Below are 24,184 nucleotides of genomic sequence, written 5' to 3' on the forward strand. Positions count from 1 at the left end.
CTAAGATTATTAGATGTAAATATGAAAAAATAACACGCCTTCTACTTTTAAATACAAAACTCGTACTGAAATTCCTATAGCTGAACTGCAGATGTTCATGCAAAATAACAGTCTTCTTCATTAATTGTAAGAAGCAGGAGTGAAATAAAGGTGTTTCTTATTTTACTAATTATAATAAATTGAAAATAATGTAGGATTATACCCTTCTTTTTTATGTATTCACTACTCTGTATTTTATTTACGTTTCTGCTATAAATGCATAAAATCCGCAGTCTATCTATGTATAACTTCACAACAATGTTCGTACTTCTCAACTTTTTATTCTTATTATTTCAAATTTTGATTCTGCTTCTTATACACCGATTTGAAATTGGTCACGTAATTTCCAGACACTGAAATAATTCTTTGCTGGACAATTGAAGTGCTCAGGGCAATAAACGGTCAGCTCGATTTCGACGTGACTGCCCACTTAGATCAATCGTTCGGAGTAACAAATAGTCTGAGCGACTGTAAACATTCGGGGCAACAAACAGTTACAAACATCTCATGATATGACCGTTTGTTGCACCGAATTATCGAAAGAATTTGTTCTTTTACCATCACGTCGAAATCGAGCTAACCATTTGTTGCCCTGAGATCTTCAATTGCTGGTATATAAACTATCTGTTAGGATTAGGGATCAAGAATGCACAGTGATGAGAACACTTGTGTGTTAGAAAAACCTTTAATTAGATATAACTTTGTCTCTCGCAGAGTAGTGGGAGGACGCGACGAAAACGCGGGAAGACCGCTCGACGCGGCAGTTATACCAACTCAAACGCAATGCGATGGTTGCATTCGGTGATTGGTGCTGACGTCGTACCAACACAATCATAATTTGACAAAAAAAAAATTGATCAACGATCCACCTGAAATCATATTAAAGCGTTATCGAAGGCTGTACTTTCAGAACTCTTCGTTAGTTTGTGGCTTTAACATTTGTACATCATGTAGCAGGGAGGGGAATTATAGTCTTTTCGTCAAAAAGTTTGCGAATTCAAACGACACTATGGAGATGGAAAAATTTTTGTCATGCCTGAACCCAAGAACTGAAGCTTCTCTTTTAAAATGATCCCTCAATTACTGTATGACGTTTTCAACCGTTCTATTGAGCTTTCAAAAATATATGTACATACAGGGTGTTAAAAAAACCATTCAATATTTATTTGGTATATAGAACACATTGTGCTGAGTAAAAAAGCCTTAGGAAACATAGGTCGAAAGGTCAACACAAGGAAGAAAGTAACAAGGAAGTTACAAGGAAGTAAGTAAGCTGATCATAATGCTAGCAAACAAAAATATTCATGTCTCAGAAACGGTTCACCCTTTGACCTATGTTTACTAAGGCTTTTTTACTCAGCACAGTGTGTTCTATACCCTATAAATATAGTCCCACTTTGTACAATACTTTTTTTCGCAGAATTTCATAATTTATCCGAATTTGAGAAAAAATATTAGACATTTCATTCAAAAAATTGAAGGTGATTCTCATATCTCGATAAAAAAGCAAAGTAATAAAATCAGATTAGAACACTGTATGTCCCTCAAAAAACCATGCAACTTTTGTTCGCAACATTTTTTCGTACAACAAATAACTTACGAGTTATTTGAGATCGTCACGTTACGAGACTCACCCTGTATAAACGCATATGCAATATCTGCCGCAATGTTCTTTAAAACAACACTGCGGTGTTCGCAGTCTAAAATGAAATATAGAAGGCATTTTTGCAGCCAGCTCTAATGCTTTTTTTGCATTTCTTCCTCTTTATACTTTTATATCGTTCTTTATTTTCACAAGTATAATTGAGTTTCTACCTGTACCTCTACAGTGTGCATTGCACCCAAGTGGAGATTAAAATTCAATGGTCATGAACAGTTCTTATTTTTGTTAGAAATTTAATTCTTCAAGACGTACTGCTCTCAAAATTTTACCTATAGTAAAATGCTCTACATTTTCGAAAATTGTGGCAGTCGTTTTATGTCGTAGAATAAAATTTTGTTCATTACAAAACCGTGTAGGTATCAGACAGGACGGCACATGGCACCTAGCTATTTTCGTAAAATACGGTTTTTAATATGAAATAAACAAATTATTAAAATAGGTAAAAATGCTACTTTCTACGACTCTGATTTTAAAAAATGTTACTTCTTCATAAAGTTTGTTGATAATGAAATATTTTTCTTTAATAAGTTTATTTAGGAAAGTTTTATCAATATATTTGTGATATTTTTCTGATTGAAATGACACCAAACATGACACAATTTGGATTATATTTTCTTATATAATTGACGATACAGTAAAACCTCGATTATTACCGATCGATTAGTACCAGTCAGTGGAGTTGCGCGTTCATTCTGTCAAATCTTTACTAATTTATACAATAAATTTTGTTGTGCACGAATCACTTCGGACTGAACTGTTTACATGTGTACCACGTGTCTGAATAATGGAGAATTCAAATATCATCAGTTCGGATAATCGAGGCTCTACTGAAACGTCAATTGAACAAGCGGATATGCTTCAAATTATAGCATGTTTGGACTCATTTTAATAAAAAAAATGTCGCGAATATATTGGTAAAAGATTCTTAATAAAATAATTAAAAAGTTTTGTCATTGGTAGACTGCGGATTTTATGCATTTATGACAAGAATGGGGTGGAATATAAAGTGATAAATACATGAGAAGAATTTACGGATATTGTTACATCACTTCTGACCTATTAAAACTATTAAAAATAGAAATAAGTTTCTATTACTAAGATCAGCAGTCTAGTCAGTAGACTAATTTTGTAGGACATTCACACTACGAAGCCTATTTCATTTATTGTAAGGACAGGGAACTTTATAAATAAACCTCATTGAGAACTAAAATTAAGTTAACCCTTCGCACTCGAGTGGCGACTCTGAGTTGCCACTAAAAATGGGCATATAATTATTCAAAATATTTCTTACATTATTAAATTCCTATTTTATAAACTAGTAAACATTTCAGTATTGTGCGTGTAAATTGGATCAGTGCCGTACGAATAAAATGAACAAAATCGTGTAAAATGGAAATATTCTGGGTCGGAAGAAAAATTTGGTTTTGGAATTAAAATAGCTCCGAGCGCGATGGGTTAGGAATTAGATTTAAAATACGTTCGGTTGGATTTAAGTGTGCAATATTTCAACGGGACGTTTTCTCGTGTTAAGGTTAATTACGAGGCCAGAGCAAAGACCGTGGAGAACATTTGGATAATCACGGAGAGCCTGAACGTTCTTTACCGTGAGAATTGGACTAGGCTGGCCGCGCAGGAGATCGCACGTTTTCAGGAACAACTAGTGAAGAGGATCACCGAGGACATGAAGGCGACCCAGAACGTCGGGACCTACGTTGGAAGTTCCGCCAGCGATCCTGTGACCGAGCGACGTGCCCCAGAGTACGAATGGAACTTCGCCAAAGCATTCTTGTATTCTCTCACGGTGGCGACTTCGATCGGTAAGTACTTAACTGCATTAACGTGATATTAGGTGTCACGGCGGACGTCGTCCTCATTGAATTCGTGACTCGATTACTGTAACTTCGGTATCAGCAACTGCTCCAAAACCGGGGCTGCTTATGTTGTTGATTGACTATGGTCACAATAATTTCTTGTTCTTCGAAAAACGGTTTTGAAATACTTAGTAAAATTTTATTGCCGCGGTAATGGGTCTCCTTTGAATTAGTAAGTCACTTCTATGATAATTGTAGGGTATTCCCACCATTGTGGTTTACATGGATTTTAGGATAAATTAATTGAAGGAGAAAGCCGAAAATAATTTCGTTGGCAAGGCTGTTTCATCGCTATGGCATGTGATAAATGAACTATATTTGCCACCGAATTGTCAAACATATGATGTTCTATATACTAATTACTGACATCAAATACATGCTAGGTAGGAATGAAGAGAACTAGATAGAAAATAAGAAATAACACTTAATGGGGACTTTATAAAACACTTAATAAAACACGTAACACAAATAAACCTTAATACTTAATTAATTAATTAATTAATTAATTTATATTAGATTTTCTATCTTGTTATCAAATTTCGAAACTTTAACGTTGAGGATAGGTTACATTTGTAATTTAAGCACATAGATATTTAAGAAATAAAGTATAATTTTTACATTACTTTACAAACATTTTTAACTACAATATTCAATAAAATCTAATGTTTCTAATATTAGTAATATTAGTAATTCAAAGCGAACAGAAATTTAAAACAAATATATATATATATATATACTTATAAACAAAAGTCGTGAAATATACTTTCTCGCTTCTTCTTTTCATTTGTCCTCGCTAGGAGCTATATATTTTGTTTACCTCGCACTCGTGCGTCCACTTTCGTTATTAATCACTGTTAAAGCAAGTCAGTTGTATAAAACCAACTAAGATACATTAAGTGGTGCAATAAAAAATATGTTTCCATTTTTAAAAAAGAGTGAATGACCTTAATATGTTCTCTGCACGTCCACCTACAAAAAAAATCTGTTATTGTCAGAATGTGCCCCTCTTGATACCATTCAACTCTACGTGAACGATTTTCCGCTACGAATAATAAATAGTCATGTAAATGGAAATGATAATATGTGGTAATCCACCCTGTGTATAAAATTCAAGAATCATATTTTATATATAAAATCACTGAACCGTAAATTCCACGGAAAACAAATCTTGTAGTCTGATCCATAGGAAGCAAATACGCAAAGTAATTGAACCCGGGGAGCGGAATGAATTCGACTATCTCCTTAAAAATATTACCATTATTCGAGCCAAATCACAATGGGTTAATGCAATTTGTGCTGGCATGCAATCAGCGAAATAACCATTCAACGTAAGAATGGTGAGTTTATCATCAATATTTTCTCGTGGGCTGTGCCGCTTCATACAGGCGGAAACCAGGCCAAGAAAATTGCAAACGTTACAGCGCGATGTAATTAGTAGGTCGATAGACCAACGCGACTGGTAAACTATGAGGAGCCCGTTCAGAAACGAATAATTACTGGAGGCAAATACTATAACATTTCTAGACGGTGGCAGTGAAGCAGCCAGTAACACAAGATAGCGATAATGGTACCACGGCGGGAGGGGGGGGGGGGGTGGTGGTGGTGGTGGTAGCGAAAGATACTTATCTCCTCTGATTTCAACGCCGGGTTTTCGCCCGTTTTACCCGGGGTACATTATTTAACCGGTTAGACGCCAAGTTCTTACGGGCGTGTAATCTCGTCGCCAAACTCTAGTATTTCGCCTCCATGATTTTTGCCGACCGATTGAAAATTTCTCGCCCGCTCGAAATTAACTTGCACAATTTGCTGCGACGTTCTTTCGCTGCGCCAGCGTTTCGTCGATGGTATTTATTTCAAGGCAGACTAGAAATTTATAGTCTTCTATAAACACGTAAAACATTGGCCAATTTGTCATCCAATTACCCCCTTTTTGTCGAAAGAACGCGTGTTTACTCGTCCTCTCATTGCTCGCTGACTTTCCCTTTTGTAATTTGAGCGTTTGCATTATTTTATAAAATGTAAGTATTTATAAATAATTCATTACTGCTTTAAAATAAAATTTCAGTTTGTAAGAATTGTGATCGTTACTATTGAAACTTTATTTTGCCCGCCAGTGTATAACTTGGTACAATAGGAGGGATGCCTGACTAATGGTAAATTATGCCACTACCGAAGGAGCTACTATAAACAAGTACAATTCGTAAGGTGCCCTATAGGCAATACAATTTTTAACAATAGAATCACAGAATCCATTTGGGTTATCAAGGAGGATTTACGTAAATTTTAATCAGCGAAATGTGTATTATTTATACTTTTTTATTTCGAATATTTCTATATTATATGCGTTTGTATACGTATTTCAGTAAATATAGGCAGAAAATGTTCGTAAATCCAATGTTAAATTTATAAATTTATCGCTATTAAGCCTTCGCATGACACGTGACAAAGGCATTATAATGCCTGCCTTCCTATTATTTATAAATAGCATTACTTGCGCACAGACACATACGCTATATGAAAAGTCTGGAACAAAATATATTAATTACAGTAGTACTCATTTTAATCAATATGTTGATTTATCAGCTAGGAGTTGAAACACCATTTCACACGTAACATATGTAATTTTATTGACGAAAATCTGTCATTGGTAGTGTGAATAATATGATTCTTTAAATGTGAGTGCAAGTATCCAACAACTCATCATTTTTGTAATTTGATTTTTGAGTGAAGATGCCCAACATACACTAACAAATGCAACAATTTATCAACTTATTTCTATTATATTTATCCTTTACTGTTTTGATGTCTTTCGGAAAATGATATTCAACTAATCCTTCAACAAATTTTCAATAAAATTGATTAACTCTTTCATTGCCACAGATATTGCAAAAAAGAATTCTTACAACTTATGTTTTTTCCTTATATTTAATGGAAATTATAATTTCGTTGGGTGCAGAAATCGTATATCACGCTTAACTTGTCTCACGAATAGGAATTATGAAAAATTTACAGGTACGATCACCGCAAAATACTAACAATAGTTTTGTTGAGAAGAAAGCTTGTATAGGAAAGGTTACATCGCTTTATAATGTGGCCTGCAGTATTGTTAAACAAATATTTGCACATTAATACTTCCCAAAATACTTAACAAAAATAAAAAGATTTCAGTGTAGCTATATTTGCATACAAAAATGAATTGTTTAAATATAAATTCGTCAAATTATGCTAGTAGCTCTAATAGTTTTATTACTGTTTGATTGCGGAACTTTATGCCAAATTAAATTTGACAGAATCAATTACGAGAAAAGGGGGTCTCATAAAAATTTATACTTTCTGTTAATAATTTTAATCGGTTGTATATAATGTACCAGTCATATTAACACTTTCGTTACCATGGGCGAGATATCTCGCTATCACTATGTCGCGTGTACGACGCAACGGACGAGATATTTCGCGTCAAAACGGTCGTTTTATCGAAACACGAACTTATCAGTCAATAGTAGCCCTTGTTCTATTTTTCAACCATTTTTTAACCATGAACTTATAGATTTAATGATTATCAGAAGTAACAGATACTTGCGTCAGGAAGGTTTTTCCTATCTTGTTTTCACACGTAATGATATACAGGGTGAGTCACCTAACGTTTGTACCTCAAATATCTTTGTTGTTTCTTAAGGTATGTAAAATATGGTAAGGACAAAGTTGAATGGTACAATGGAGCTGACACGATGCCAAAAAAAAATTTTGTTTTTATGTCATTTTTTTAAAGATATCAAGGTCACCTTGACTTTTTTAAATGGAACCACCCGTTTGCGTTCGTGCGCGCGGTCGATCCATCGCTTGTCGGTTTTTCGACGTACATCAAAGGCCTCGTACAAACCTGAACGTTTCGACGAACATTGCGCCGAACATAGCGCCGAACATCGCGCCGAACATCGCGCCGAACGGCGCGCCGAACAGCGTCTGAAACGCAAAATCGCGCCGAAATGAATGTAGACTTTGCGTTTCGTTCGCTGTTCGGCGCGCTGTTCGGCGCAATGTTCGTCGAAATGTTCAGGTCTGTACCAGATTCTCTAGTATAAGATACCATATCAACGATACGCGAGATATCTCGTCCATAGCAGCACGAAACAGAAACTGCAACGCGAGATATCTCGTCCATGACGTTGAGTAACGACCGTTTTGACGCGAAATATATCGCCCGTAGCGTTATACACGCGACATAGTGGTAGCGAGATATCTCGTCCATGGTAACGAAAGGGTTAAATTCGGTTGAACTTCACCTTCTGGGACCAAAATTTTTTAACTTCCTTTCTATTATCCTGTAGATCTTGACTTGAAAATGCTAAAAATCGAAGTTTTAATGAGTCAAATTCACTAGTTCGAAAGTTATGCGTGTTTATTGGTCCCAAAGAGTGAAGTTTTTGTCATAAATGCATAAAATCCACAGTTTATATGATCCCCCACTGTAAATGATAAAAGTTGCATCAGTCCTATCTAATTTTCTGAACTCAATTTAGAGAACGCTAAACAGTACATTGCTATGAATACGGTTGCATTACAGCAATAACAGAGCGTAGAGCACGTCCAGCACGTCCCACGATCAAATATGACTGTTGAGAAGTTTGTTAAACGTTACTATGCAATCCAAGACTCAAAGTAGCCTAAAGATGAGTGTGTTCCGCCATAGATAGTATGTCCTTGAATAAACACCGTGCTGAAACGGTAGACCAGACCGGGCCGAACAGTTTAAACAGACAATTAATCGGATGATTAAACATTCAAGTGCCGCGTGACGCTTCAAAGGTAAGTGGTCATCCCCTTCGTAAATACGAAATGAGACGACGAAGAATTTCACGCCCGGACGATCCCTGACAAAACCTACTGGTTTCGCACATGCAGATATCGACCGATTTTCATTTGATGGCGGGTGGGAATGCACAATGGAAAAATAGCGTGGAAGCAACAAGAGTCAATGGTCGGCGGGGCCGGAAGGGTGAAACAGTGGTTGGGGAGGGGGAGGAAGGCTAGTATGGCCAGCATCAATTTTTAAGGCAAACAAAGTCCAACATTAACGTGTAATGGCCACCGACCTCGGCCGGACATCTGTTGTCCGCTTTAAATATCAGAACCCGCCTACCATCGACTCGGTGCTCGACAATTCCAAACCGGTCCGGCTTACCGATGTTCGAACCGAGTGACGTCACGTCCGATCGTTTACTCTGGTTATTACTGAAACAGATTGGAAGTTTATGCGTTTTGTGGATATTACGAAAAAAAGGGAGGAGAGGGCCAGAAAAAAATCGAGGTGAAACGAAATGGAGGAACGAATGGGAATACGAAGCAGCTTATCGAATTATCGTTGGAATATATATTTCGCTTACTCCTTTTCTGACTTTCTAATGCATCGGCGATTTATACTGCGGATATTCGGCTGGCTTACGCCACGGAAGCTCTTTACTCGCGCTTTGTATGCGTGAGGGTACGGTATATATGCAAATTCGCATGGTAGTCTTCGACTTGGTTTAATGAGTGGAAGTCATAAAAATATGTCTTTCTCGTACAAACATATGTACGTACACTCGATCGCCAATACTCGAAAAAGGGTGAGGCTTATATTAATATAGGTTAGTGTGATTAAATGGTTACTGTAAGAAATCACTCTTGATAAATTAGTACAAAATTTCTGGAAGTTATTATTAGATTGTGGATCTTTATTCAGAATAAAAATTGCCCAGGCCAATTGTAGGAAAGTAAAGGTAAATTGGTAAATTTCAAAAAGTCAAAAATAATAGAAGAATTACTTGAAAATGATCTAATACCTTTTCAGGTTTGTACTCGACCAATTTGTCATAAATGCATAAAATCAGCGATCTAGTTATTATTGACTGTCTGTAGCTCGAATTTTTCTTACAAATGTAAAAAAATCTATGTAAATTTTTTATGAATTTTCATATTTGTTTGTCTAGGAAAATAATTCGTCTGTATTACCTGTAATATAAGATTACACTGTCGAACACCAAAATCGTTTTGCAATACCTGTTAGGTGATTCTTATACACTTTGTCATCCTAAAACAATGAAATCAACAATTTGTTTATTTTATTAGGATTAAATTTTTATTGAATTGTCTTCAACTTGAAATTCTACTAACAATAAATCTCTACAAACTACATATTCTATAAATACACAAAATCTAATTAATTTAATCTAAAGGTTTATTTTTAGATGTAAAAAGAACACAAAGTTGAATAAAGTCTTTGTAATATATCACTTAAAAATGGTATATGCACTTTTATTTATTGATCAGCTGTGTACAGTTTGTGAGAATAATCTGACATAACAAATGCACATAGAGTTACAATAATTCGCCACTAATTCACCATTTCAGAGATCCAGTGTGTTCAATTCTTTTAAAATTTAAATAAATATCCAGTGTACAATATTAGTTGATTATAAAAAAGATAGATACCAAATTTAATTGATTGTAATTTTTTTTTATTTTCTTTGTTTTTAGCATCAAGATCTCAAAAACATCGCTTCGTCATTCTATAGAATCATAGAACATGAATCATAGAATCATTGTTAAATGTTTCTTTCTCTCATCGATACTTTCTTCACGATTTTCTTTCTCACTGTACTTTGAGATTTCTACCTTACCATTCTACTAATTTTCATTTTCTCTATTTTTCTCTATCGTCTAAGCCCTTCCTCAACTTTCTGTCGAACCTTTATTTTGTCTTAATCCCTTACCCAACTCCTCCAGTTTCTTTTACTTCCTTTCGCAGATGGAAAATGGCCAGTCACAAGATGGGACAAATTTAAACTCCGATTTAAACTTTAAGAAAAGCACCATTATCTTCACAAGAACTAGGTAGATGATTCAATTTAATTATAAAATGATACCAAATACATTTGAAGTTCTTACAAATGTACAATATTTTGTTCATTCATAGGATCCATACCAGGGTGGCTCTTATTTTCGACTTTTGAATTTTGTTTATGCTCCCCTCTCCCCAAGAATGTACCAACTAATAAAAAAAAAACTGTGCAAAGTTTGAACACCTGCGAATAACGGGATAACGTGCCCCGGGCCATTAAACATTAAAATAATTAATTAAATGTTCATAAAATCGTTTTTCTCGAATATCTTATATATATATATATGTATAAAAAGTATTGACTGTATCGAAAACTAATTAACTTTTCAACGAACATTAACGAAAAATATGAATTTTTTTGAACTTGCGGAACTTACTTTGTTTTAATTGTATATTATTTTACAGGAAATTGCATATATTTCTTTTTTTTTAATTATATGTCACAAAAATGTTTAAGTTCCACTTTATCAAGGGTGAAGGTCTTATAAAGAGAACTACGTTTCAAAAAGCCCTCTAAAATGAACCGTTAAATAAATATAAGCGAATCCGTAGGATTTCCGGTTCGTAACATAAAATAATTTCTATTTACCGGTATCTTTCATAAAATATTCGACAAGAACGTATATTCTCCCAATAGTAAAATTTGTTAATTTGGTGAATCATCTTTGTTAAATCAGACATTTTCTCACCTTAAAAATTACTTTTTGTTATTATATCAGAGTAATTATTATATCGTGTAAAATCATATAATATGAATTTATAAATTATTTTCTGACTTTAACAGTGTTTGCACAATTATATTAAAATTTTATGTATACAGTATTTATATTTTTATAGTACAGTTGAAAAGGTGGTACTGTCTAAAATTTTTTAGCCTTGTTTTAAAAATTGCTATTTAGGAAAAATCACATCATATTTTTCACTACTTATCAAGTACAGCTTTCTTCAGGACATATTTTCATATGTAGATTATGTTATGAATGTTGAAAAGTATTTTGATGATACTTTTCAGGAATTTACAAAGTACAATAAACATTGAAAAGAATATCCAAAGACTATGTTAAAGTCATTCAAATAAGAATATTAAATTTTGTAATCATGAAACAACATATATAACTATAACTGGTATGCAAAATTTCCATTCTATATTTGCCTTGAGAAGAACCAACAAGAATAACAAAGTGTTGAAAAGCTAGAGGTCACTATATAATAAAAGAGGAAGCAAAATTAGCATAAAGAACATATTTACTTCATTCTTAAAACACATTTTTCAGAAACTCTTAGCGTATACACTTAACGTTTACGGAGTATACAGTGCTTCCACTTTGATTAAGATTTTTCACATAGATTAATATAGGTAATATAGGTATATGTAAAAATTGTCATCACTTTAACAAAATTTTTAAGTGTAAATGTATTATATTCAAAGTTACGTTATACGTTATCTTGTGAATTAATATACAAATAGAATTCTATGTAACTCATGAATAAGGAATCTTTAATTAACCTTTTAACTGGAAGTGACGAGTTAATTCGTCATTAAAGTTCGCCATCACCTTTCAGATTTTTTTCATTTTCTCTTTATTTAACGAATGTCTCTATGACGATGAGTCGTGTTATATCGGTATAAATAAATTATGTCTTTGTATGCATTCGCAATTGTATAGTCAGCCAGTAAAAAGGCTACAAATGAAAACAGTTATAAAACCGTTTAAACAATTCTTTAGTCGTCTTGTTATAAACAAATTTCATCGAATGCAATAAGTAAAACATAATGGTTATTTTATTTTAGATTCAGTACAATGCATTTATTTCAATGACACATTCGCTTCGAGAAATTATAATTGAATAAAGCTGTGCATTTCGCACAACACGATACAACCATTTCCAAGTTTGGGTCAATCACAACTGTGCGCGCGTTAACGTGAAAGCCAGACTAGAATTAATTTCAGGAACCATATCCACCAACCCGAATATGATTAAATGCTTCCACAAAAACAACGTACGCTTAGTTTCTCAGTGGTACTTTGTAATATGACAGCTGATGATTGATGAAATCGAATATCAAAAGCTACAGGGCGTTTATTGAATAACTTAACAAAACAACGTCAATACAAAATAAAATCATGTTGTCTTGTGGATGGTGAGTACTGTCGGGATAGGTTACGGGTATTAAAGGTGTACCGCTCGTGGTTCGACTAGACTTTATTCTGAGAGGGACAATACACCCGCGTAGCCCGCGTGTCCGCTCTCGACGAATTCTCTTACAGAACTAACTTACGAACTAACCATTCGCTCGCTAACGCATCCTCACAACAATCCCTCTTTCTTCATTCTCATGGTCTGCATTCGCTCTTAACTAAACTAAACACGCTCACCCTACGCGACACTCGACCCAGTCATCTAAACATCCACTCGACGCTATCGCGCAGCACGCAACCCGATATTCATTCTTACAAACATACTTTCTTAAAACTAAACACATGGCGGAGACGTGGCGCCAGCTTGTCGCCGCCACAGTCTCTATTTGAAGCTGTAAATATAATTACAACTGTACACGCAGAGTAATAATTATTTAACCAGATCAATTTTCCTTCTAAAGCGACTTTTCATTTATAACTAAAAAGATATAGCACTTCTACTAGTAAATAAAAATAATCTCATATTTCTAAAACATTTAGTTTTGTTGTATAGTTAATACTAATAAATCTTTATTAGTACTATTGCTTGGAAAATAATGTTTCACAAGTTCTATGTAAAATCATAAATATTTACCAGAACTGGAATACAAATTTTTAAATAAAAAAAAGATTATTGATATTGTATAAATGATTTTGTAACAATGATATCCCATAATTCTCATGAAGTACAAGCAATGCGCACAATTAAATATTAATGAATAACAAAGGCTTATTAAAAGCTACACACGTACAATAAAAGTGTATAAACTCGCTTTATGCAAAATTCGTGATTTGAATTAATTTTAAATTGACTTTGTCTACTAATCGAGTTTTTTAAAGGCTATATAAGGGACCACACGACAAAGTATTTCGCCAACACAGTCATTCAAAATGTCGTTTTAAAATCACAAAGAACTACTTTCTACGAAAATGAAAAATGTCTAGTTTCAGGAACAATTACATAGAAATGTAACTTGGATGAGTGAGTAAATGAATAACGCGAAGTTACTGGTACGAAGTAATTTGCATTAACGTGTCGCACTTAATTATATTCCCGGGCGCGGTTGAGTACGAGCGTTGTCGTGTTTTGTCTCGTCGGTAGCCTCTTCTAAATTAACTCTTAGTTTTCCAACTAAAAGTTCCCGACGACGAGCTACCCCCAGTCTCGTCTTCTTTATTCCGAGTAACGAACTTTTTAATTGGTTGCCTCTGTATTCGAAAAATTTGATCTGCTCGTATGTCGCGGCAACGAGTGTCTTTCTGGAATGTCATAAAGAGCGGTATGAACGTGCTTCGGAAACGATGGTTACACGCGATTCGTGACGCTTGTGATTACCGTAGAAACTTTCCTCATACATGTCATAATTAATAATTAATAATAATGTGTAACGGTACGCGTCTCGTACGGGAAGCGTAGCGAGACGGGTAAGCCCTCCCCGGATTGGCTCAGCGGCCAGGGTTCTTTGGGGAGGGAGGAGAACAGGTGAATAAGTGAAATACCTGGTTGCGGTGAAAAACAAAAGAATATTTATTCAACTCGAGTAACTAGGTTCCTCCCGGATTGCCGGTGGGTCCGGTCCGGGTCGGTCCGACACTCGGATCCGCCTCTCGGGCGGCCTGGTACACGAAAGAAAAGAAAAGAAACTATAGGTGGACGCTTGGTGCGTGATGCAAAACAACTTACTGGTCTAAGCTTAATTGCTAAACGAATTCTTAATCTACTGGTTACCCCTAATAACGAAGGAACCCTTAACCTACTCGTTAACCCCAAAGAACGGATGTTTCCTAAATCTAGACGCTAGTATTAACGCGGGAGCGGCGGAGCTCCGTATCGGTGGACGAGGTCGAACCTCGCGGCGGTTCCCGGAATTTCTCGGCGGAGCGCCGTCCGCCGGTGGACGGCGGCGGCAGGAAACGGAGCGGTATTCGGTGCGGTACGCGGTGTTCGGCGGCGCGCGGAGCGCGGGGCGAGCCGGGCTCGCCTAGTGTCGGTGCGAGAGAGACTCGGCGCGGCGGTCGGGTGTTCCCGTCACGGGCCCGAATCCCCACGATTCCTTCTGGCGCGGTCGCCTCGGCGAGGTGATCGGAAATCGCCGCGGCCCAGCACGTGGTTGTGGATTGGCGACGTTCCTTACGTCGGCTGGGCTCGCGGGGCGCGGGGAGGATTCGCGGGACGCTCCGTTTGTCGTCCCCGGATGGCCGCGGCCCGAGTTCGTATGCACAGACGTATACCTAGTGCCTACGGCTCGATGCCGGCGTGGTCGGTTGGTGACTAGACTCCTGGAGCGCGAAGCGAAATCTCCGGTCAGGAACGCGGGGTGCAGGAACGGGCCCGAGGGGTGGGGATGACGGCCGGAGTGTCGAAACGACGGTGCACTGAAAAGTACAGGCCGTCGATCGACCGCCTCCCAGAACCTACTCGCGGTCTCGGTTTTCGACGTAGGGGACGAGAACTGCGTGTTCGTCCGGTGGTACACCGAGGCTCGCACGTTTCTGCGCGGCTGCGAGAGGACCTGGGCTCGGGTGTTCGCCCGAGAGCTGCTCCAGGCCAACTCCGCTCTTGTGTTTTTTTTTTTTTTTTTTAGTTGTTTTTCACTTGTGTGTGGGGTTGTACAGTACCTGGGGAGAAGATTCCCTTTAACCTGTATTAGACGTGGAGGGATGAGGTGTTATGGGCGGCGTGTTGGATGGGGAGGGGTCTGTATGACCTTCATGAGTGGATACTAGGATAAACTTTCAAAAACCTGTATACATGGTGGGGGGGTGGTGGGGTTTGTTTAGGTTAAGGTTTATTTGGGGGTTTTGGGAGAGTGTGCTGAATCATTCTGGGGGTGGTGCTGTATCTGCGTGTTTTGAGGTAGAGGTTGTGTGGGTTGTGTTGGCTATGAGTGGGTTTGGGTGGTCGGGAGTGAAAGCTGTATGTAGGGAAGCGGTGATGTATTGTGAAATGGGGGGGATTTGAAATGTTTCGTGTAGGATGTGTGCCGGGGTTTCTTGGTCTGCGTTTAGTATTATTTTTAGGAATTTGTTCTGTCTTGTTTGGATTTTTTGGAGGTGTGTTTTGGCTGCTGTGATCCAGATTTGGTGTCCGTATATGAGGGCTGATCTGGCGCAGGTTTGGTATAGGAGTTTTTTGGTGTTTAATGTGAGAGGGCTTTTATGGGAGATGAGTGGGTATAGGAGTCTGAGTAACGGGTTTGTTTTGTGGATTCGGTCCTGTATGGTTTTGGCCCAGTTGAGCTTTTGGTCTAGTGTGAGTCCGAGGTAGATTACTTGTTTGACCCACGGGATTGGGATTTGGTTGAGTGTGATTGGAGCCGGGGTAGGTTTTTTGCGGGAGGGGTGGAAGATGATAGCTTGAGTTTTTGTTTCGTTTAGTTGGAGTTTCCAGTCCTGGAAGTATTGTGAGATGGTGTTTAGGTGATCCTGCAGGTTTTTTGCGGCTTGTGTAGGTTGCCAGGAGGAGGAGTATATGGCTGTGTCAGTCTGTGTCAGGCTGTGTCAGTCTGTGTCACTCATGGCTGAGTGCCTTTTGGCCCATGGGCCCAGTTTCTTGGAGTCTTCCTCCCCAAGCTCCCAGCTTGGGGAGCAGCTGATTACTGTGATCGGAGGGAATTGCAGGAGAGAGGTCCGCAGTAGGTGATGGTCGTTGTTGTCCGGGGGTGAAATTGGGTTTACCGTTACGGTGCGCGTGTGATTTTTCGGGGTGCGCGCGCGAAGTGGTTTACGGCGAAAGCCTGCGAATTTTTGCTCGAGGTGTCAGGTATAGACCTGTGTGCTCACGACGAGGGGTAGCGCGAGACTGAGAATGCCCCGATCTGATGTCCGCTCTTGTGTGGTTCCGTCGCGATCTTTATAGCCCGAGCGCGGACCTCGTGTGCTCGTTCGCGAATCTTCGGCACACGTCGATTGGTCCGCGCCCGGGCCGGTTTCGCGGATTGGCGCGCGGCTGGTCCTAGTCGTTGATTGGCGCGGGCCTGGTCGAAAACTCGATAGCAACGAGACGTACGTGTCTCGTTGCAAATGTATAATTCATTGACTCGACGAGTAGCTTTAAAAAATTGTGAACGCATTATTTTTTGGCGCAATCGACGAGAACCGATTCATTTATAATAAATGCAGATCGAATAAATTCGAGAGCAATATTTGTGTAGTTTTATCGAACAATTTTCAATATTATTTTGTATTGTAAGATTATCGTTGCTTTCAATTACGAATATTTACATATAACACTTTACATATAATACTTGTGGGACTCATTGAACGCATTTAGTATACATATCGACAATGTTCTCATCTGTTTATTTCTTATGACGGTTTTCATTCAGTCCCTTTATCGATCCACGGTACGCAAAACGAGCCGCACCCACGATCCGTCCAGGCAGAACGTTTGGTTTCTTATTTTACTTTAAATTATTGACAGTTTTTCTATATGTTGCAAGCAATTTTTGAGTCAATGTCACTATAGTAAATATCGTTTACGTAATATGATAAGAAAATGAGAAAATTGATTAAGAATATATAAATGGCAAAAAATTGTTATGAATCGTATTCCCAAAGCCTGGAGGATCACAATCTAGAATTCCTCTAAAACTAAATGCAAGTTTAGAAGAGGAACACAGTAATCTATAATACAGAATTTCCCTAATCACCTTGACGAAAGCCCCGCTCTCCTCGCAAGTCAAACGCCGCTCGGATATCGGTCGGATATTCCACAAGAATTTCCACGGAAATAAAAATTAATCGACAATCGGTAGAGATCGAGCTACCGAACGGAAATTCATGAAATTTCATTTGCCACAGGTTCCTAAATACTCGAGGGAGCCGAGATACCTTAGGAAAAGTTTCCCTAGAACCCGCAGCTGTTTGTATACCAAAGCCATTTGCAAATATCACGCGACACTTACGATAAATCTGGTCCGGCCCTCAGGCACATAATCCGGTTTACGTATCGCGAGAGACGAATCGTCTGTTTGTATTTCTCGATATGAGGTCGCATAAATATTTGGCCGATTGCCTCTCCGCGAGCCGGTATTACGTATTCAGAAAACAGTTCGAGTGTCTCTGCGCAAGGACCAAGGCCTGGGAAATACGGATCTCTAGGAACCAAACACAATTTTTATCCCCAAGGACGATGTACCTTGTATATCATCTACTCTACGCATTCTTCGAGTACGTCCAGTTTATCGTCTAGCACTTCCCAGAAGCGTTAATTCCAAATACGATTGGAGAAGTCTAGTTTGATGCTAGACTATGAAGCAATTTTCTAAAACTGAGACTTGGTACACTTGCTATCTAAATAAAGTAATCTAGTAAATATCTACAAGGAGGTTTGCAATTATTTACAATCTCCACCGATTTCAATGTCCTTCACGCATGTTGTTAAGATCGACACTATAAAAAATTTTTTTAATTATGCATGGTATCCCAGAAAGAGTATAGGAACAAGAAATAGGCGATTCCCGAGGTAATTTCTATATAAACATTATTTGGTTTAAAGCAATAAATAAATAATAATAATTATATAGTGGATCCAGAAAGTATTTGAACACTCACTTTCCGATTCTTGAGGAATAGTTGATATTTGAACTGTGATAATTTCCTTTAAAAAATAGTACAATAATATAATTTGGTTTAATTTTGAAGCTCAAAGCCTCTACTTTGTAAACCGCCACTCATTTTTTCTAGGATATTGTTGCATGATATAGCAGGTGAAAAACTGAGGGCACGTTTCTGATCGAAAGTGCTACAAATTCAAACGTCTATAAAAGAACCAAAATATTTATTTCTGAATGAGTCTATTACAGATTTGAAGATTGAATCTTCCCCTTTACTACGATTGCATAAAACTTTATCTACGATTTTATTTTTGCTGCTTTATAGTACAAAAATGTAAAACATCATTTGATGAGTTTATGCCGACGGTGTACGCATAATAAGTATAATGACTATAATAAAAGACTACGTAAACAAATTGCAACGCCACGACACACAGTGCGGACAAGTCGGCACATCTCACTACATTTTTATTTGACGATGCACGAAAATTTCCTTTGGCAGAATTGCATATTAGCAGGAAATTCATATTATTATTGATTTAAAAATCATTTAACAATTTTTTTATGCATAAAAATAATTTTTTTTCCAACTTATTAATTTTATTGTTAAATTTAATTTTTTGTGACTAATTACCATTACATATGCATTAGTAACCAAATTTAGATTTTTGTAAAAAAATTTGGCCATGGAGGCATTCTCTAAAGTGCCAAAAATCGAAAAATATTATATTAACTGTAAATGAGTGTGCAATAATAATTCTATGTAATGGAAAGTGCTTACCATCGAATATGCATTCTTCATACATTTAATAAAGTAGATTTATTTTTTGTACAAATTTTCAACGGTGGTTTTATTTGTTAATTGCATATAAAACTTCAAATTAACATAAAACAAAAACGGCAAAGTATATCCTGAGATTCATGCATATTCGGATACATTACTTATTATAGTTTAAGAATTTCATAGTTTTGTCTGCGACTTTTTGCGACTCTCAATTTTATAAACTTTTTAAGAAGTGTCCATACCTTTCCTTTAGGATCTATCGTGGAAAATTTGTTATTTCCTTTTTAAATGTATTAGTTATATTGTTAAATTTCATTTTCTGTGAATAATTAACAATAAGTATACATTTGTAAACAAATTTGGTTGTAAAAAATTTTGCCATTTGTTCGCCACAGTTACAGTGGGGAATTTACTGGGAAAGTTCAATATTCGTGTATATCACGATATGAAATACATTTCTTTTGCAAAACATGCGTATTAGGATGGAAATTGTTAATAATAATCATATAATAACCATTTTTATGCATAATACAATTTTGCAATAATTATATATCAATCATTTTTATATATTATTAATTTGTTTTTAATATATGTTTTATAACTATTGAAAAAGTAATAAGTATGTAAGGATAGATCGAGATGTGCAAGATCACGAGAGTCAATGATTTTGGGTCGCAATCAAAGTACTGAGAATGACTCGGATAGCGAATAGCGTTTTGTTAAGTTTATTCATTTTATTCACTAGTATTATAATTTGTTTAAGTTTATTATTGTTAATTTTACATATGGTTAATTTATTATTAATTTTGTTCTAAACTTGTTAGTTTTTAAACATAAATTTGGTAATTTTTAATGATAAATTTTTTTTTTTTGTTAAAATTAGTAACTATATTGGTAAATATAATTGTCTGTTAAAAATTTCCTCTATATATACATTAATAACCAAACTACGAGAAGTGGCGAAAACCGGCCTTTTGTCCGAACTGTGCGACGCACGTTGCAACGTCCATCGTAATGTCCGTCATATCAACGTTGAGAGCAGTTTACATGGGATCTACTCGTAAATAACATTATCGGTAGTCGAATCACAATCTAATTAGCTTGGGAAAAGTTGGTTTTCGAAACGAATGAATCTACGCAAAAATTTTACTTTGACCCTCTAATTTTTCATTTCCCGCCGGAATGGAGCGAGGTTAGATATGACAAATACTTTATGAACTTTTTATATTATTTTTGTCCGCTACCGACAAAATTATTGCCATATATTGTGACACACTTTGTAGTCACCGACATGGAGCTTTCTATTAGAACTCAAATGGAACAGAAATGGACACAGAAATCGCTTACAAGCTTTTCCATATGATGTAAAATGTATATTTATTGCTACAGGAAAACAAGGTGTGAAAAATATGTTTCAAAATTCGTCAAATTTTTATATCAATTACATTTCATAATGGAGGTACAGCTCCGTGAGACTACTTTATTTTACTAAACTCCTACTAACTAAGAATATTGTAGCGAATTTATGAATCCAGATGAATATTAGTAATGTGTAGTTACGTGCTTCATGCGATTCGTATTTATCTTTCTCTAAGAGACAAAATTTCGCCATACCTGATGTCAATACCTGTGTCAATTTTTTGTATTTACATTATTTTTCGAGAAATGAAGGTGGCCTTGCGTTTTTTTAAATATAACGCTGTATGTTTTTTAATGTCATATGGAAGTGTGCATCAAGATGATTTCACTCATACGTAGCACAATAACTTTGAAGGTCAGGAATGAAAGAAATACGTAAATTGAACATTTTGATTGAACGCTTCTGTTTTCTCCTTTACATGGGATAAAACTAGACAGGATCATATCAAAACTTCCTATGTATCAATCTGTTCAGGCCTCCCCTAAATTTCTTTCGATCCCGCACGTTTCATTCCGATTCCCCTTGATATCCATTACAATCCTAAAGGGTAATTCATTTGTAGTCGAACAAACTGTCTCGGCAGCACGGTCTGCCAGTCTTCGCAGCAACGCATAAATCACCATTAAATTAGCCTGTGTTTGGTCTCGATGCATCATGCCAGTGAAATCCACACTATTCGCAATATAATAGATGCTGGGTGTGCGTTTTCAGGTTTTGTCGGATCTTGTTCCCTGGCACGAGCAGGCTTCGAATGGTGATAGTCAGATGAGGAGAATCCATTAATCATCTCAGGTGGTTAGTTTCACGTCGTCGTAATCTCCGCACTTGCGTCCCACTGTTCGTTGTCAAGGTTGTCGCGCATCCATGGCGGTGTTTTATCCAAGACGGGGGTGATAGAAGGAAAAGAGATAGAGAACGAGAGAAAATGAGAGTGGGAGAGGGAGAGAAGAGAGAGAGAGAGAGAGAGAGAGAGATAGAGTGAGGAAGCGAGAGGGGGAGGGGAGAGGAGAGGCTGATCCGTGGTTCTTGAGCCGGGCGTGTCACATTTTTCTCTCCTATCATCTCGGCTGCTTTTTACCGAGGACACTACGTGGGCATTTTGTATGGACACTATAATTTCTTCCGCCGTTTTCTGTTGGCGTCGCACACAGGCTCGAAGAACACGGGAATGGAAAAACGAAGCGCGAACGAAGGTGACATCGACAACCGACCGGCCGCCAGGCCTGGCGAGCGCCAAAGACACGGCCTTTCATTCTCGGCAGTTTCACGAATTTTAATCAGAGGATCCGAGGCGTCCTAAGACGGTCGGGAGCATTCGACCTTTCCGCGACTCGCTAATGGATTGCTAGGCGAGAAGAGGTCGCGAACTAATCGCAATTTTGTTCTCCGTTTCAGTGCCGTGTTATCTCATCGACCTTTCGCCACTCTTTCCCAACCCCGTCCTGCTCGTTGCCTCGTAACACCCTTTTCTTTTCCTTCCGACACGGCTGATTGCACTTCAATATTGCAAATCGGTGCTCGGACGTGCCACGCCGAGCCCACCGAACCCGCGCCGATCCCGCGCCACAGCGCCATGCCGTTCATTCGATAGAAAATTGAATAGCATGGAAAAATTGGAGTGTACTCGGTTTTAGCAAACGACTGCGAATTAACGAAATAGTGGGATCGGAGAATATAGAATATTCGGGGAAGATTGCTAGTCCTCGGGGCACATCCGAGGATCCCGTCGAAATTCAAGTGATAGAGGATGGTCGTTAAAACGGAAATCAATGGAAAAACTTATACCGACGATGCAAGGACTGGTGATAAACAAAGACAGACAGTTGAAAAAATCCATACACACTTCAAAATGATAGACCTTTCTTGAAAATGGGTTAAAAAAAACTTGAGGTCAAACACTGACATTGTTTTAAAAATATTTCGATTCATCACATGAATCAAATGAAAATCATAACAGTAAATAATAGTTACTAATTTTGAAAGAACGATTGAATGGTAGGCTCTTTCCAGGCTCTTTCCTGGTTTTCCAAAAAGTAAATAAAATTTTTGAATAATTTAAATAAAATGTAACCATAAAAATTTTATAATACAATATTATATAGGTAATGATACAATATAACGTATATTTCACCGAAAATATCTCCGTTGTTTTTAATACCTGATATGAGAACATGTTTCAGGAAGAAAATGTTTGCTTCAGTGGGGCGATTATTATGACGGAAAAGATTTTTTTCTCTAGGTCATATTTTCCGTTACTTCAAGTTCATTGCCATTTTCTTTTAATAGGACGCGTTATTTTGATTAGTGTGACGTTATAGTTAATGAAAAGACAAATTCAAGAATGTATAAAAATGTTGACCTTTAAATGACCTTCGAAGGCATTATTCTCCAAAAAGCATAACTATAGTTCCGGTGAAAGTCTTAGGTGACCCTGTATACACTTTCATGACAGAAAACATGCATCTATTTGTTATTATGTCATTTATCTCTTTCGCATAAGTGGATGAAACATCTTGTCATGCAATATGGTTTACGGCATGCTTTAAAAAATATCTTGCAATGCAATGTCTTGTTGCATATTATATGCAATAAAAATAAAAAAAAAAATGAAATAAGATAAATATGGATATGAAGATGATTATTAATGAAATATTCATAAAACTAACTTAAAATTCAATTATATAGGTCATAGGTAATAGGAAAATGGAAAATTCATTTAATATTGTTGTAATTATATTCATTAAATAGTATTCAATATTTGTTATAGTATTTAAGAACTTTAATTATATTGATAAACGAAATATGCGATCCTGCCAGGTATAGGAAAACTTTTATTTTTGTATTTTATTAGGTTTTTTCCAACCAAAACTATGTTAATGTTAATGGTTTCTTGTTAATGGTAAAATCCCGATTTAACCGTTTTTTTTCTAAGCACATTTCCGAACGTGCATCTGCGAGATGCGTTGATCTTCTTATTAAGCTTTATGTGAACGAGCGACAGCTTAGGTTCGCAGCCAGAACCTAAAAAGTTGGGTACATAAAGCCTTTGGAGAGCTAGATCAAAGTAGACCGAAGCGCTGCCGTCGGCGGATTAATAAAAAATAAAAATTTTTCATGAAGGAGCTCGTTATTTTATGTTGAACAAGCCCGTCAACATTAATATTCTTAAACGAAAACCACGACTCAGAAATATTTCGTATATCGTGTCACTCGCAGCGAAAATCGTACAAGACACATCATAGCAAACGCTTAATTACACGTCGCTTGAGTGTAACACGTGGATTACAATAAAACTGCCATATGAGATCATTCTTAAACAAAAATGTTTCATACGTGTTTCTATATTCAAAAAATCTTTTCGGTTAGGACTAAAAAGTTTTTCCTCGGTATACCAACAGCTATTTTATCTAAAAAGTGTTTCAACGGAGCTGCTGTATTATTTGATTTTAAAATTTGATTCCGAAATATCCATTTGCTTAGTAATGTGTAAAAATCGTATTTATTGTCTATAATCTTTTATTTACATATTGGGTTCAAATTTAGAAAAAGAAATGCAGGAAAGCAGAAACCCTAATGATTAAAAATGCTTTTCAATATGAATGTATAGCAACTCAGAAATTAATAATATCATATTCTAGATAAAACTACAAAAATATTGTTTGTAATTGCCCAAACTATATTTCCAGTAATATTGTAAACTGGTTTACAAAACATGTATACAAGGGATATTACTTGTTGTCAGTGTATCTTCTTCAAGGTCTATTTGTTTATGTATTTTTTTACATTGTA

At 36.7% G+C, this 24,184-nt stretch overlaps 1 protein-coding gene across 1 annotated transcript in view; it reads left to right on the forward strand.

The window, feature by feature from the left end:
• Positions 1-3,233: 3,233 nt before the first annotated feature.
• LOC143363920 (two pore potassium channel protein sup-9-like) overlaps positions 3,234-24,184 on the forward strand; it is a gene marked incomplete at its 5' end in the record, with an annotated part of 130,599 nt that continues 109,648 nt past the window's right edge. Inside the window, one exon of the mRNA XM_076804450.1 lies at positions 3,234-3,519. Within this exon, the coding sequence (XP_076660565.1) occupies positions 3,234-3,519 (286 nt within the window). The remainder of the gene's footprint in view (positions 3,520-24,184) is intronic.

Source organism: Halictus rubicundus, unplaced genomic scaffold (genome assembly GCF_050948215.1).
Source record: "Halictus rubicundus isolate RS-2024b unplaced genomic scaffold, iyHalRubi1_principal scaffold0175, whole genome shotgun sequence".
NCBI lineage: Eukaryota > Metazoa > Arthropoda > Insecta > Hymenoptera > Halictidae > Halictus > Halictus rubicundus.